Source organism: Dipodomys merriami, unplaced genomic scaffold, assembly GCF_024711535.1.
Source record: "Dipodomys merriami isolate MVZ:Mamm:240054 unplaced genomic scaffold, mDipMer1.0.p SCAF_121, whole genome shotgun sequence".
Classification (NCBI taxonomy): Eukaryota; Metazoa; Chordata; class Mammalia; order Rodentia; family Heteromyidae; genus Dipodomys; species Dipodomys merriami.
The window spans coordinates 724,974-739,411 of NW_027202505.1; the positions used below are offsets into that span (position 1 = coordinate 724,974).

Below are 14,438 nucleotides of genomic sequence, written 5' to 3' on the forward strand. Positions count from 1 at the left end.
GGAGGAGGGGGAGGGAGAGGAGGAGGAAGAGGAATTATTAGTCTTGAACTAGGAGGAGGAAGAGGAGGAGGAATTATTAGTCTTGAACCAAGCTTGGGGCTGCTCTTATCTTTCCTCTGATCCTCTGCATATATGACCAGTATCTTTATTCTATTTTATCCAGACAATAACAGTTTTAGCCTTAAAAATCTTAGGCTCTGCCAGGCACCAGTGGCTCATACCTGTAATCTTAGCTACTAAGGAGACTGAGATATGAGGATAGTGATTCAAAGCCAGCCCAGGCAGGAAAGTCCGTGAGACTCTTACCTCCAATTAACCACCAGAAAACCAGAAATGGCAATGTGGCTCAGGATAGAGTGCTCACCTTGAGCTGAAAAGCTCAGGGACAGCTCCCAGACCGGACTTTAAGCCCTACAATCAACCAAAAAAACAAGCCCTTAGGCTGCATTGGCATATATCTAGCTTCTTCCAATGTCAAACTCTAGAAATACTTAGAGCAATAATATAGTCTCATCATTTTAAGGTGCTCACAGTGTAGTGAAAAAGACAGATACAGAAATAATTATGACATTGCATATGTTCCAGAACACGATTAGATTTCATACTTCCCCAACTAGCCCAACCAAAACATATATTATGATAGGAGTAGGAATTTTGTGGCTCTGGTAACATTTTCTCAGTGTATTTTCCTTACTATGATGAATTGACTTATCTTCTGTAATACCTAAATTTTTAGTGAAAGTAATAGAAAGTTTATTAAGAAAAGAATGTACTTTCACTACCCTGAAAGTATGTCATCTCTACAATGAGAATGACTATAAAAGTTATTAAACAGAAGGTATTCCAAAATAGGAGAAATAGAGGGACATAAGAATCTATTAATCTTATCTAAAGAATCTGGTGTTTATTGCCCTCAGATATAAATGAAAGCAGACTCCCTGTGTACCAGCATGTACCTGTTGCATCAGGCTGCCCAAACAGTGGTGAGTCCTACCTGTCATTGGCCCTGGAAGTTGCTCTGATGGGCATGGGTCAACAAAGGGTAATGCCTGAAGGCCTATACGCACAAGACAAGGTGTGCCGTAATGAGGAGCAACTTCTAAGCCAACTCCAAGAGCTGCAGCTAGATGATGATCTAGTACAAACATTACGGAAACAGTGCATCTTACTGCTGGAAGGTAAGTAAAGAACTATTATCTCAGTATTTTGGCTATAACTAGACTTCCCTCTCTAGAAGAGGTCAAGTATAGGAGCACATATGACATTAATATGTGATGAAAGTTCCCATGGCTAGCAAACACACATAGGACCCTGAAGTTCCCAAGTCTAGGCTAGCAAATGGAAGCATACAGATAAATAACTGGCTGGTTTATCTTCTTCCTACAGGAGGCCCCTTCAGCGGGCTAGGAGAAGTCATCCACCGAGAGAGTGTTCCCATGCATACCTTTGCCAAGTATTTGTTCTCAGCTCTGCTGCCTCATGACCCAGATCTATCCTATAAATTAGCCTTACGTGCCATGAGGTGGGTAGTCCATTTGTAGGCCAGTTGCCTCCATTTCTCTCTTTCTTTGCTTATCCTATTTTTCCTTTTTCCTTTCTTTGTTTTTTTTTTTTTTTTTTTTTTTTTGACTAGTCCTGAGGCTTGAACTCAGGGTCTGGCTACTGTTCCTTAGCTTTTGTGCTCAAGGCTAGCACTCTGCTACTTGAGCCACAGCTCCATTTATGGCTTTTTGGTGCCTAGTCAGAGATAAGAGTTTCCCTGCCCAGGCTGGCTTTGAGCTTCCTTAGATCTCAGCTTCCTAAGTAGTTAGAATTATACATGAACCATCAGCACCTGGCTCCTACTTTCTTTTCTCTCCCTCTTTGTTTATTCTGATGACCTCTTACCAAGCCTACCTCATTATGGCTATTATTTTCATACTACAATCCCTATCTGAAATTCCTCGTTTATGAACCACTTGGCCTCATAGCTATACTCATTGTACCTTGCCTAAGAAGTCCCTGAGATATTAACAGTTATAGAATACTAAAGATCTGAGTCTGGGCTGGGAAGGTGGATCGGTGGTAGAGTGCTTGCCTTGCATGCATGAGGCCCTGGGTTCGATTCCTCAGCACAACATAAGCAGAAAAAGCCAGAAGTGGCACTGTGGCTCAAATGGTAGAGCACTGGCCTTGAGCTGAAGAGCTGAGGGACAGCAACCAGGCCCAGAGTTCAGGCCCCACAACTGACAAAAATAAATAAATAAAGATTTGAGTCTTTCTGTTTTGAAGTCATGCAGCTGAAAAGATGTTTGAGCTCTTTAATAAATCAGCTGAGTCACAGTTCCTGATTCAAGTCTCCAGAGGAAGTAGAGATAAGTATGTGTACCTCAAGACTTGGAAACAGTGAACTATGGGAATCTTGTTTCCAGATGAATATAGGATTCTTGATCTGGGATACAGCAGAAAATATAGAAGAGTTTTAGACCATAAGACTCAGAAGGGGCCAGGTACCAATGGCTCGTGCCTATAATCCTAGCTACTCAGGAGGCTAAGATCTGAGGATCGAAGTTCAAAGCCAACCCAGGCACGAAAGTCTGTGAGACTCTTATCTCCAGTTAACCACCAGAAAACTGGAAGTGGCACGGTGGCTCAGGTGGTAGAGCAGTAGCCTTGAAATGAAGAGCTCAGGGACGGAGCCCAGGCCCAGAATTCAAGCCCCACAACTGACCAAAAAAAAAAAAAAAATGACTAAGATGGGGCTGGGAACGGGAATGTGGCTTAGTGGTAGAGTGCTTGCCTAGCATGCCTGAAGCCCTGAGTTCAACTCCTCAGTTTCACATACATAGAAAAAGCCATAAGTGCCTCTGGGGCTCCAGTGGTAGAGTGCTATCCTTGAGCTAAAGAAGCTCAGGGACAGTGCCCAGGCCCTGAGTTCAAGCCCCAGGACTGACAAAAACTAAGATGACTCTCAGCTAAAAAGAAAATTCATTGGCATGCTTCCCCCCCACTCCCCAATTGTGGTGCTTGAACACTGGGCCTACGTGCTGTCCCTATGCTCTTCAGCTCAAGGCTAGCGCGCTCTAGTACTTGAGCCACAGCACCACTTCCAGTTTTTTGGTTCTTAACTTGAGATAAGAGTCTCAGACTTGGGGCTGGGAAGGTAGCTCAGTGGTAGAGCACTTGCCTTGCATGCCTGAGGCCCTGGGTTCGATTCCTCAGCACCACATAAGCAAAAAGAAAAAAGCCAGAAGTGGCACTGTGGCTCAAGTGGTAGAGCACTAGCCTTGAGCTGAAGAGCTGAGGGACAGCGCCCAGGCTCAGAGTTCAGGCCCCACGACCAGACCCAAAAAAAAAAAAAAAGAGTCTCAGAGTTTCCTGCCTGGGCTGGCTTTGAACTGCGATTCTCAGATCTCAGACATGAGCCACCAGCTTGGCATGCTTTTTAAAATAGCCAGGCTCTTGACACTTTTCAAATCTATTTGCAGTGGGAACTAGTCAGCTTGAGTTTTTGCAAATGTTCAAACACTTGCCTCACATGTAGTACCATAGCTTAACAACCTTCAAAGTTCTTCTCTTATCCCAGTATCTAGATGATGGCTAACACTTCCTTGATTTTTCTAGGTTGCCTGTTCTAGAAAACTCAGCTTCTACAGGTGACAGTTCACACCCTCACCATATGGTGTCTGTGGTACCCAGCCGTTATCCTCGCTGGTTCACACTTGGACACTTGGAATCACAGCAGTGTGAACTAGCCTCCACCATGCTGACTGCTGCCAAAGGTAAATATAGACACTAGACTCCAAAACCACCACTGTGCCTTCCTACCCTATCAAGAACTTGGCTTGCAGTCTCTTGAAGAAGAGAAGCTAGCTGGGCACTGCTGGCTCATGCTTATAATCCTAGCTACTAAGGAGGCTGAGATCTGAAGATCCTGGTTCAAAATCAGCCCGGGCAGGAAAGTTCATGAGACTCTAATCTCCAATTAACCACCAGAAGACTGGAAGTGGCGCTGTGGCTCAAATGGTAGAGAGCTAGCCTTGAGCTGAAGAGCTCAGGGACAATGCCCAGGCCCAGAGTTTGAGCCCCATGACCAGCCCAAAAAAAAAAAAAAAGGAAGAGAAGCTATTAGTTTTTTACAATTTAGCTGGTAGGGAGCCTCATGTTAATTGGGTCCAAACCAAAAGATTGCCTTAATTACTAATTGTAAGATCCTGAGTATGAGAATCAACTGATCTTCAAGTTAATTTTTAAGCATAATCTTCTATAAGATAGTGTGTTTACTTTTCCAGGTCTTAATCTTATACTAAAGTACTGAACATTTTATGTAAATTATTGAATACTGTATTGACAGTGGAAAATCATAAAGTTGAAGGCAAGTCCATGGAGACTTGGGTGCCTAATGCTGGGGCAACGGGAAGATCAGAAGTAAAATGTAAGGAGTTCAGTGTTTCTTAAAAAATATATTCAAGGGGCTGGGAAGGTGGGTCAGTGGTAGAGTGCTTGCCTTGCATGCCTCAGGCCCTGGGTTCGATTCCTCAGCACCACATAAGCAAAAAGAAAAAAGCCAGAAGTGGCGCTGTGGCTCAAGTGGTAGAGCACTAGCCTTGAGCTGAAGAGCTGAGGGACAGCGCCCAGGCCCAGAGTTCAGGCCCCACGACTGGACCAAAAAAAATAAATAAAAAAAAAAAAATAAAAAAAAAATAAAAAAATATATATATATATATATATATTCAAGGATGGTAGGGGGAAAACAATGGAGGGGGTAACAATGTTCAAGAGGAAGTGTACTCATTACCTCACTCATGTAACTGTAACCCTCTGTATAGTATCTTTACAATAAAAAAATATATATATTCAAAATAATTTAATTATATATTATTCTTTGGGGGGGATGGAGAGGTACATGGCCTTGTATAGTGTGGATTGGTCTCCCATTGCAGTCTTCCTGCCACCACTTCCCAGGTGCTAGGATAGTGAGATCCTGTCTCAAAAAGAAATTTAGAGCCGGGTGCCAGTGGCTCATGCCTGTAATCCTAGCTACTCAGGAGGCTGAGATCTGAGGATCGCAATTCAAAGCCAGCCTGGGCAGGAAAAGTCTGTGAGACTCTTATCTCCAATAAACCACTAGAAAACCGGAAGTGGCACTGTGGATCAAGTAGTAGAGCGCTGGCCTTGAGCTGAAGGGCTGAGGGACAGCGCCCAAGCCCAGAGTTCAAGCCCCACAACTGACCAGAAAAAAAGAAAGAAAGAAATTTAACCAAGTGCCAGTGGCTTAAATCCATACTCCTAACTAGTCAGGAGGCCAAGATCTGAGGGTTATGGTTTGAAGCCAGCCCAGGCAGGAAAGTCTGTGAAACTCCTATCTCTAGTTAACCACAAAAAGTGAGAAGTAGAGGTGTGGCTCAAGTGTACAGCATCAGCTTTGAATGAAAAAGCTAAAGGACAGCACCCAGATCCTGAGTTCAAGTCCCTGTATCATCACGCAGATGCACGTGAATACATGCATGTACACACACACACATAAATTAATTACCTGTAATAATAGTATCAAAAGATAGGAAAACTTCTTGAGGATAAGTCTGACATAAAATGTACAGATTTGTATAATGAAAATTAAAAGACATTGCCAAGAGAAATAAAGATCTACCTAAATGGAGAGACATACTATGTTCATGGATTAGAAAACCCAGTATTGTTAAAATAGTGATTCTCTATAAATTGATGTATAGATTCAATGTGATCCCAGTCATAATCTCAGGAGGTTTTTTTTTGGGGGGGGGGCAGAAACTGATAATAGAGATAAAATAGCCAAAATCAACTTTGCAGAAAGAATAAAGTGTAAGCCTCATACTCCCTGATTTTTTATTTGTCTCCTAGACTCTGTCCCTCAGCTCTTCGGCTCAAGGCTACTGCTCTACCACATGAGTCACAGTGCCACTTCCGGGATTTTCTGTTTATGTGGTGCTGAGGAATCAAACTCAGGGCCTCATGCATGCAAAGCAAGCACTCTACCACTGAACCACCTTCCCAGCCCATCACACTCCCTGATTTTAAGACTCATTTTTAAACCATATAATTAATACAAGATAATAGGTATAAACATAGTTAAATGCTCAATAAGAAAGAATAAATAATCCCAAATACAACCTCTGGGTAACGGGCTGGGAATGTGGCTTAGTGGTAGAGTGCTTCCCTAGCATGCATGAAGTTATGTGATTCCTCAGTACCATACACAGAAAAAGCCGGAAGTGGTGCTGTGGCTCAAATGATAGAGTACTAGAGCCTTGAGCAAAAGAAGCTCAGGGACAGTGCCCAGGTACTGAATTCAAGCCCTGGGACTGACAAAAATAAAAAAAAACAAAAAACAAAAAAACACATTTTGTCAGCTTATTTTGATAAAGGAACAAAGCAGTTTAGTTGAAAAAATAAAAATAAAAAGATCTTTTCAAAAAACAAAGAACCACTTTTATAAAAGAACCCATAAGGCCATGTGTCACTGGTTCACACCTGTAATCCTAGATACTCAGAAAGCAAAGACAGGAGGATTGTGGTTCGATGCTAGCCTGAAAAAGTTTGTAAGGTTCTATCTCAACCTGTAATTTTTTTTTGGGGGGGGGGGTCCAGTCGTGGGGCCTAAACTCTGGACCTGGGCACTGTCCCTCAGCTCTTCAGCTCAAGGCTAGCACTCTACCACTTGAGCCACAGCACCACTTCCGGCTTTTTTTTTTCTGCTTATGTGGTGCTGAGGAATCAAACCCAGGACCTCATGCATGCAAGGCAAGCGCTCTACCACTGAGCCACCTTCCCAGCCCTCAGCCTGTAATTTTGTGTGATGTTGTGTGCTTGTCATCCTAGCTACAAAGGAAGGTGAGATTGGAGGATAGCAGAACCAGGCCAGGCTTGTTCATGAGACCTTACTTCAACCAAACATCTGGGCATAGTAGCATGCATCTGTCGCTCTGTGTCAGGAAGCATAAATAGGATTTAGGTCCAGGCTAAAGTGGGACAAAAGTGAGTCTGTACCTCAAAAATAACCAAAATAGCCAGGTACCAGTGGTTCATATTTATAATCTTAGCTACTAAGAAGACTAAAATCTGAGGATCACAGTTTGAAGCCAACCTGGACAGGAAAGTCCATGAACTGTCGTTCACGTGGTAGAGCACTAGCCTTGAACAAAAACATTCAGAAATAGAGCCCCAAAAGCCAGGCTCTGGTGATTCATGGCTGGAATCCTAGCTACTGAGGAGACTGAGATCTGAAGATTGTGGTCCAAAGCCAGCCCGGGCAGGACAGTCCATGAGACTCTTAACTCCAGTAAACCACTAAGAAAACGGGAAGTGGTACTGTGGCTAAGTGGTAGAGCACTAGCCTTGATCTGAAGAGCTGAGGGACAGGGCCCAGGCCCAGAGTTCAAGCCCCACCACCAACAAAAAAAAAGAAAGAAAGAAAAGAAAGAGTCCCAAGTTCAAGCCCCAGGACTGGCATTAAAAAGGGCTAGAGGGCTGGGAATGTGGCTTAGTGGTAGAGTGTTTGTCTAGCATGCATGAAGCCCTCAGTTCCACATACACAGAAAAAGCCAGAAATGGCGATGTGGCACAAGTGATAGAGTGCTAGCCTTGAGTAAAAGAAGCTCAGAGACAGTGCCCAGGCCCTGAGTTCAAGCCCCAGGACTGACAAAAAATAAAATAAAAATAAAAGACATTGAGATATTGGCAGAACTTGTATGAGGTATGTTTTAGATAGTAGTAATCTATTGATGATGTGAATTTCCTGATATTGATGGTTGTATTGTGATTAGGAAATATACACTATAGTATTCCAGAGTAATGGGGCATTAAATTGCTTACTTTCAAATGGTTAGGAGAATAAAAGACCTCTTTGTATTAAGCTTTTTCCCACATTTTTATTAATATATATTAGTGGTACAGAGGGGTTTTATCCTTGAAACTTATTCTAAGTTTGAAAATAATAGAAAAAATTAATCATTTTGTGCTGGCAAAAGAGCAAACTAGTGCGGTTTTTTTGTTTGTTTTGTTTTGGGTTGTTTTTTTTTTTTTTTTTGCTGTTTCTTGGGCACTGTCCCGTTTAAGCACTAGCACTCTACCACTTGAGCCACAGCACCACTTCAAGTAACTTGATTCAGGGCTTCATACATGCTTCATACTCTACTACTAAGCCACATTCCCAGCCAAAGCTACAATTTTTGTATCTTAATTTTTGCATCCTGCTGGTTTACTGCAAGTATTTATCAGATCTAAGAGCTTCTGGTGGTCTTTAAGTCTCTTACATAAATCATCATGTTTTTAAATAGGGATAATTTGACTTTGTCCTCCTATTTGTGTGTCCTTTCTTCTGTTTTATTGCTGTGTCTAAGAATTTAAGTACTATATTGAATAAGAATGGAGAGAATGAGCACCCTTGTACCATTATATATTTTAGATAAAGACATGGAGATGTGGCTCAACTGATAAAAGTATCAGCCTTGAACAAAAAAGCTAAGTGAGAGCATGAAGCCCTGAGTTCAAGCCCTAGTACTAATACAAAAAAAATTAAAATATAAAAGTAAAAAAGAGCCTGAAGGTATACTGTGTAAGGGAGATAGATTAAAATGGTGGAGTGAAGTATTCCTGTAGCTGCCTAAGGGAGATAGATTAAAATGGTGGAGTGAAGTATTCCTGTAGCTGCCTAAGGGAGATAGATTAAAATGGTGGAGTGAAGTATTCCTTAGCTGCCTAAGGGAGATAGATTAAAATGGTGGAGTGAAGTATTCCTGTAGCTGCCTTGAGATAGAAGGAGCCGCCAAAAGGGGCTGGGAAGGTGGCTTAGTGGTAGAGCGCTTGCCTTGCATGCATGAGGCCCTGGGTTTGATTCCTCAGCACCACATAATCAAAAAGAAAAAAGCCAGAAGTGGCGCTGTGGCTCAAGTGGTAGAGTGCTAGCCTTGAGCTGAAGAGCTGAGGGACAGCGCCAGGCCCCACGACCGGACCCCCCCCAAAAAAAAAAAAAGCCGCCCATTAGCTTAGTAGGGACAGCATTCAGAAACATTCTATGATTTGATAGTAGTCAGTTCACCCAATATCTGTTGTGTTCAACTATCTAGGAAAAGTTTAAAGTAAATCCTGTCCCTTCCTCTTCTCCTAACACCTATAGGTGATACTCTGAGGTTGCGAACTATTCTGGAAGCAATACAGAAACACATCCATTCTTCTTCCCTCATCTTCAAACTGGCTCAAGATGCATTCAAGATTGCTACTCCCACGGACAGTAGTACAGACAGTACCCTACTCAATGTGGCCTTGGAACTGGGATTACAGGTATGTGGTAGGAGAGAGCTCACCCCCCTTTAGGTCTCTGGCTTAATGACAATTGGCAGAAGATTAATATCATCAAGAAACTGAACCTGGACTAAGTCTTGTTCTTTCTGTGTCCTCAGAATACAAGTTCTAGGCCAGGCAAAACATACAGACTCTATAAATAGGGTTACTTTCTTAAGTTAAGGCCAGCAACATATTAGCTTTGGGATCTATGAGGTCCCTATCTTCCCTCCATCTTCCATCTCTACAAATCAAGTAAAGTAGGATAAGAACTTTATTTTCAAGCTGAAGGAGTAGCTCAAGTGGTTAGGCTGCCAGCCAAGCAAGCAAGCTGAGCAAGTACAAACCACAGTACCATAGTACTGACTAAAAAATGGAGGGAGGGAGGGAGAGACAAGAGTGAGGGAGAGGAGAAGAGAGGAGAGGGAGCAGAGGGGAGGGGAAGGGAGGCAAGGCACTGGTGAATAACACCTGTAAGCCTAGCGTCTCAGGAGGCTGAGATCTGAGGGTTGTGGTTCAAAGCCAATCTGGGCAGGAAAGTGTGATACTCTTTATCTCCAATAAACTACAAAAAACCAGAAGTGGAGCTCAAGTGGTAGAGCACTACCCTTGGGCAAAAGAAGCTCCAGGACAGTACCAAGGCCCTGAGTTCAAGCCCCAGGACTGGCACATCCACACACAAAATAAATTTTTATTTTTATTTGCTCCAGGTCATCAGCGAAGCTTCCTATATAACTAGTGGAAGTTGTCAGAAATTAAACCTGCCCAAACTTATCAGGGGAAAGACCATGTTTAAAGCACCAAAAAATATTTGTTGCACAGATATAAGAGGAAGTGGGAAGGAAGGGGTCACAACTACCAGTCCTATGCCATTATAAATGCCTCTTTTGTATCCAGGTGATGCGGATGACATTATCAACCCTTAACTGGAGGCGCCGGGAGATGGTTCGATGGTTAGTGACCTGTGCTACAGAAGTGGGTGAGTCTCCTACCTCCTTCTACCCCCAGGGGAGTGTATAGGCCCAACTCTTGAAACAGGATTATGAAATCATTAGTGTCATATTCCTGCCCCTGATTGCCTAGGAGAGGATGAGGCTGCTGGTAGCAGCAGATGGCCTTTGTTCTGCCACCCCCAGCTCCACTCTCATGCTTGGACCATATCCTTGTGTTAGCACCACTTTGACCCTCTTTCATCAGAGACATGTCTGAGAGAATGGATTTTCAGCCACTATTACTCATGTACTCACTTGGGAGGTAATGGGCCCAGTGATTTGTTCCCAGTCTCTTTCCATGCTTTGAGAACAGAAACCCCACACAAGAATCTCAGGACCCCTTCTAGAGCCCAAAGCCCAGCACAAGACTCTATTCTGAGAGGCCCCACTTCAGGTAGAACTCCCAGGCAGACCTGTAACCCATGCTTGGGGTAGGCAAACCACAGGCTCTGTTGCTCCATCCTTGTGAGGAGCTAAGAGCACTCCAGAGGTCTACCAACCTCTGACCCAGGGGAGGAAGGGATGGGAAGAAAGCCCAAACTGGGTCTGGCCATCTGGGATGCTCCCCTTGCCCTGGTTTGCCTCAGATCATCTCAAGGCTGCTGAGGAGGAGGGAGAACTCGTCTCTGCAGGCCAAGTTCAAACCCCAAATGGTAATGTGGGCAGACCTGGATCGGGACCCGGATGGCCACTGCTGAGCTCAGGCTCTCCCTGACAGGTGTGCGGGCCCTGGTGAGCATCTTGCAGAACTGGTACACACTCTTCACCCCTACCGAGGCTACTAGTATTGTAGCTGCCACAGCCGTATCCCACACCACTATCCTGCGCCTCAGTCTTGACTACCCACAGCGGGAGGAACTGGCTAGCTGTGCTCGCACACTGGCCCTGCAGTGTGCTATGAAGGATCCACAGAGCTGTGCCTTGTCAGCCCTTACACTCTGTGAGAAAGACCACATTGCCTTTGAGGCAGCCTATCAGATTGCCATTGATGCTGCTGCTGGTGGTATGACCCATTCACAGCTGTTCACCATTGCCCGCTACATGGAGCTCCGTGGCTACCCGCTACGTGCCTTCAAGCTGGCCTCACTGGCCATGAGCCATCTTAACCTGGCCTACAACCAGGATACACACCCAGCCATCAATGATGTGCTCTGGGCTTGTGCTCTCAGCCACTCACTAGGCAAGAATGAGCTGGCAGCCCTCATCCCCCTGGTGGTGAAGAGTGTGCACTGTGCCACGGTGCTTTCAGACATCCTGCGGCGATGCACAGTGACTGCACCTGGCCTGGCTGGCATCCCAGGCCGCCGCAGCTCTGGAAAGCTCATGTCCACTGACAAAGCTCCACTTCGCCAGCTGCTGGATGCCACCATCAATGCCTATATCAACACTACACACTCGCGTCTGACACACATCAGCCCCCGCCACTATGGAGAGTTCATTGAGTTTCTGAGCAAGGCTCGAGAAACCTTCCTGTTGCCCCAGGACGGCCACTTGCAATTCGCCCAGTTTATTGACAACCTCAAGCAGATTTACAAAGGCAAGAAGAAGCTGATGCTGCTGGTTCGGGAGCGCTTTGGCTAAGAAAGCAGGTGGCTCACTGTCAGGGCAGCCTGGGCTTCCAGGTACCAACAAGTCAGGCCAAGGACACTAAAACATTTGTCCACCCTGAGAGGACTCTGAGCACTCAGAGCAAAAGATGGGGAGAGTCCAACTGTAGCCAATATGCCTGCCTTGGCAAACTTTGTTATAGCCCACTGTTCTGGAGGATCTGGGCCCTGCATATTGATCAGAAACCCCACAACATGCCACCTCACGCCCTTATATCCTGCGTGTCCTGGGCATTGGCCCCTCTCCCTTGGCAAACACAGAACACTGTTCCGACTCAGGGATTGCTTAACCAGAGAAACAGAAGCATTTATGGTACTGTACATACTATAGTATATGTGTTGCCAATTATTGTAAAGTTGTAACTATTTATAATTCTGGCTCTGATTTGATGGGCACTTAAAAGTAGATGTGGGTGGGAGGATAGGCTTGTTTTCTGAGGAGACTCACAACCATTTCTCAGGTTTCCCTTGCAGAGTGTATGTTGTCAGTGGATGAGTGGGGGTGGCAGAGAGAAAAGAAAATGGACAGTTAAAATAAATCCCAAGTCTTGTCTATGCAGAAACCCCAGCTTGAAGACAGAGCATCTGTAGCCCAATGGTGGGTGAGGGGCAGAGGCCAAGACTGGACTTAAAACTTTTGCCCTTCAAAGCAATGAAGACACTGAAACTTCTGCCCCTGCCTCATACAGCCTCTCCAGGAGCCTGCTAAATCCTTGAATAACAGGTTCAGGGAGAAGATGAGTGTCTGAGAAGCCACTGAGCTCATAATATGCACCTGCTGTGGTCACCTTTTATGTTAGAGAGAGTCTGGTTTCATCTCCAGTTCTCTGTGTGTGTTTGTGTATATGGCTAAATACATGTATATATGTGATACATGCTTATGTTGAACTGTAGATTTCTGTTCAGTTTAATTTGCAAATGTGTGATAATGTATATCTGTAAGTCCTCTCCTGTTTGCATGTACATGTACACAAAAGTGTATGTGTATAAACATGTTTGTGTCTGTGTGCCCGCTAGCCATGGGTCAGTGTAGTGTATCTTTATATGTATAACTAAGTTATTTTCTATATTAGTTATATTTGTGTATTCATCTTTGAGGATCTGCATGAATGTGTACATTCTCTTAGATTGCTTTTGTTTTTTGCCAGATCTCTTTTTCATTCCTTAGTCTCTTAATCCAACTAAACATTTGTTCCCTTCTAATGTCTTCATTATTCACCATTCTTTCAACAAACAAGCCTCTAAACACCAGTGTCCCTTTGCCCTAATATTGGTTACTTCAGCTTCAGTTCTTTTCTCACCAATACATGCTTCTTTTCTCCTGCCTTTCTACCTCAAGCTTCCTCTGCCTGCTTTTGTCATAGTCCCATTGGTTGCTCATTTGGAGACTGAGGTGGTTATGCCTTTGGCCTTCCCCTTCCTAATTTCTAGCTCTAGTGGACAACCTGTCTTAGCCTTAGCTTACCTCCTCAGCGTATCATGTTCCTGCTACCTTCCTGACTTATAAGCTCAGCCTAGATAGGAGGTAGCAAGGGCATTCAAGAGTTGATTGATACCTATGTCTTGGGTGTTTACTGTTTTGTGTCTTAGTTCCTGAATTGGGGTGGGGTTTGATAGGGAAGGGGTGGTGTAGCTAGAGTGTGAACCCAGGACCTGTCTGCTTTACTTTTCTCTTTAGCAAACTATGTCATCTTTTTTATTCCAAACTGTCCAGTAAGTTGTATTTGCTGTTTGTGGCTACTAAAGTCCTGCTGTCCAGCCAAGGGCCCCTCCAATGTCTCAGCCCAATGGGTTGGTTTAAAAAAAAAGCCACCCCCATTTCTGTATCACAATTGCCCTTTTTTAGCAAGTGTGTAAACTCAATGCTTTTCTATGAATAAATCATGGATCACAGAAAAGAATTTTCTAAAAGCAGAAATTGTGTTCACTCAATAAACAAGGCCCTTCTTCCCCTTTTGCATTACTCTGACTGGAACAGGGAACTGCAGTGACAGATTAATTTCTTGCTACATCAGACCCCTCTCCAGAGTCCACAAGCTCCACAGAGCTTTGTCCTAGGAAATAGGTATCCCCTCTCACCTCTACGGAGAGTTCTATGTGAGTATCTCATTTTCGGAGATACTCAGAAAATGATGTGGGCTGGGAATGTGGCTTAGTGGTAGAGTACTTGCCTAGCATGCATGAAGCCTTGAGTTCAATTCCTCAGTACCATATAACAAAAAGCTGGAAGTGGCTCTATGGCTCAAGTGATAGAGTGACAGCCTTGAGCAAAAGAAACTCGGGGACATTGCCCAGGCCCTGAGTTCAAGCTCCAGGACTGGAAGAAATGGAAGGAAGGAAGGGAGAGAGGGAGGGAGGGAGGGAGGGAGAGAATAATGCAATGACTATGGATGCCAAAGAGTCCTTTGGATTCACAGGCCTTGGTGATAGACCAGTTTAAGCCTCCAATCCTGTCAGAATCTGAGCTCTGGATCTTTAGTGTCAAATCTGAAGGTTTGTCTGGTAAGGTAGTGCACACCTGTAATCCCAGCATGCAGGAATC

General features: G+C 44.3%; 1 protein-coding gene across 2 annotated transcripts in view; it reads left to right on the forward strand.

The window, feature by feature from the left end:
• LOC138823626 (zinc finger SWIM domain-containing protein 5-like) overlaps positions 1-13,797 on the forward strand; it is a 121,302-nt gene extending 107,505 nt beyond the window's left edge. The window contains exons 9-14 of one of the 2 annotated variants that reach the window (XM_070017042.1): positions 918-1,178; positions 1,387-1,522; positions 3,604-3,761; positions 9,134-9,297; positions 10,195-10,276; positions 11,008-13,797. In XM_070017042.1, coding sequence (XP_069873143.1) covers positions 918-1,178; positions 1,387-1,522; positions 3,604-3,761; positions 9,134-9,297; positions 10,195-10,276; positions 11,008-11,870 — 1,664 coding nt within the window. In that variant the 3' untranslated portion in view covers positions 11,871-13,797. Of the gene's footprint in view, positions 1-917; positions 1,179-1,386; positions 1,523-3,603; positions 3,762-9,133; positions 9,298-10,194; positions 10,277-10,876 lie in introns of both variants that reach the window. The other variant, XM_070017044.1, reaches the window with a different exon arrangement.
• Positions 13,798-14,438: the final 641 nt, after the last annotated feature.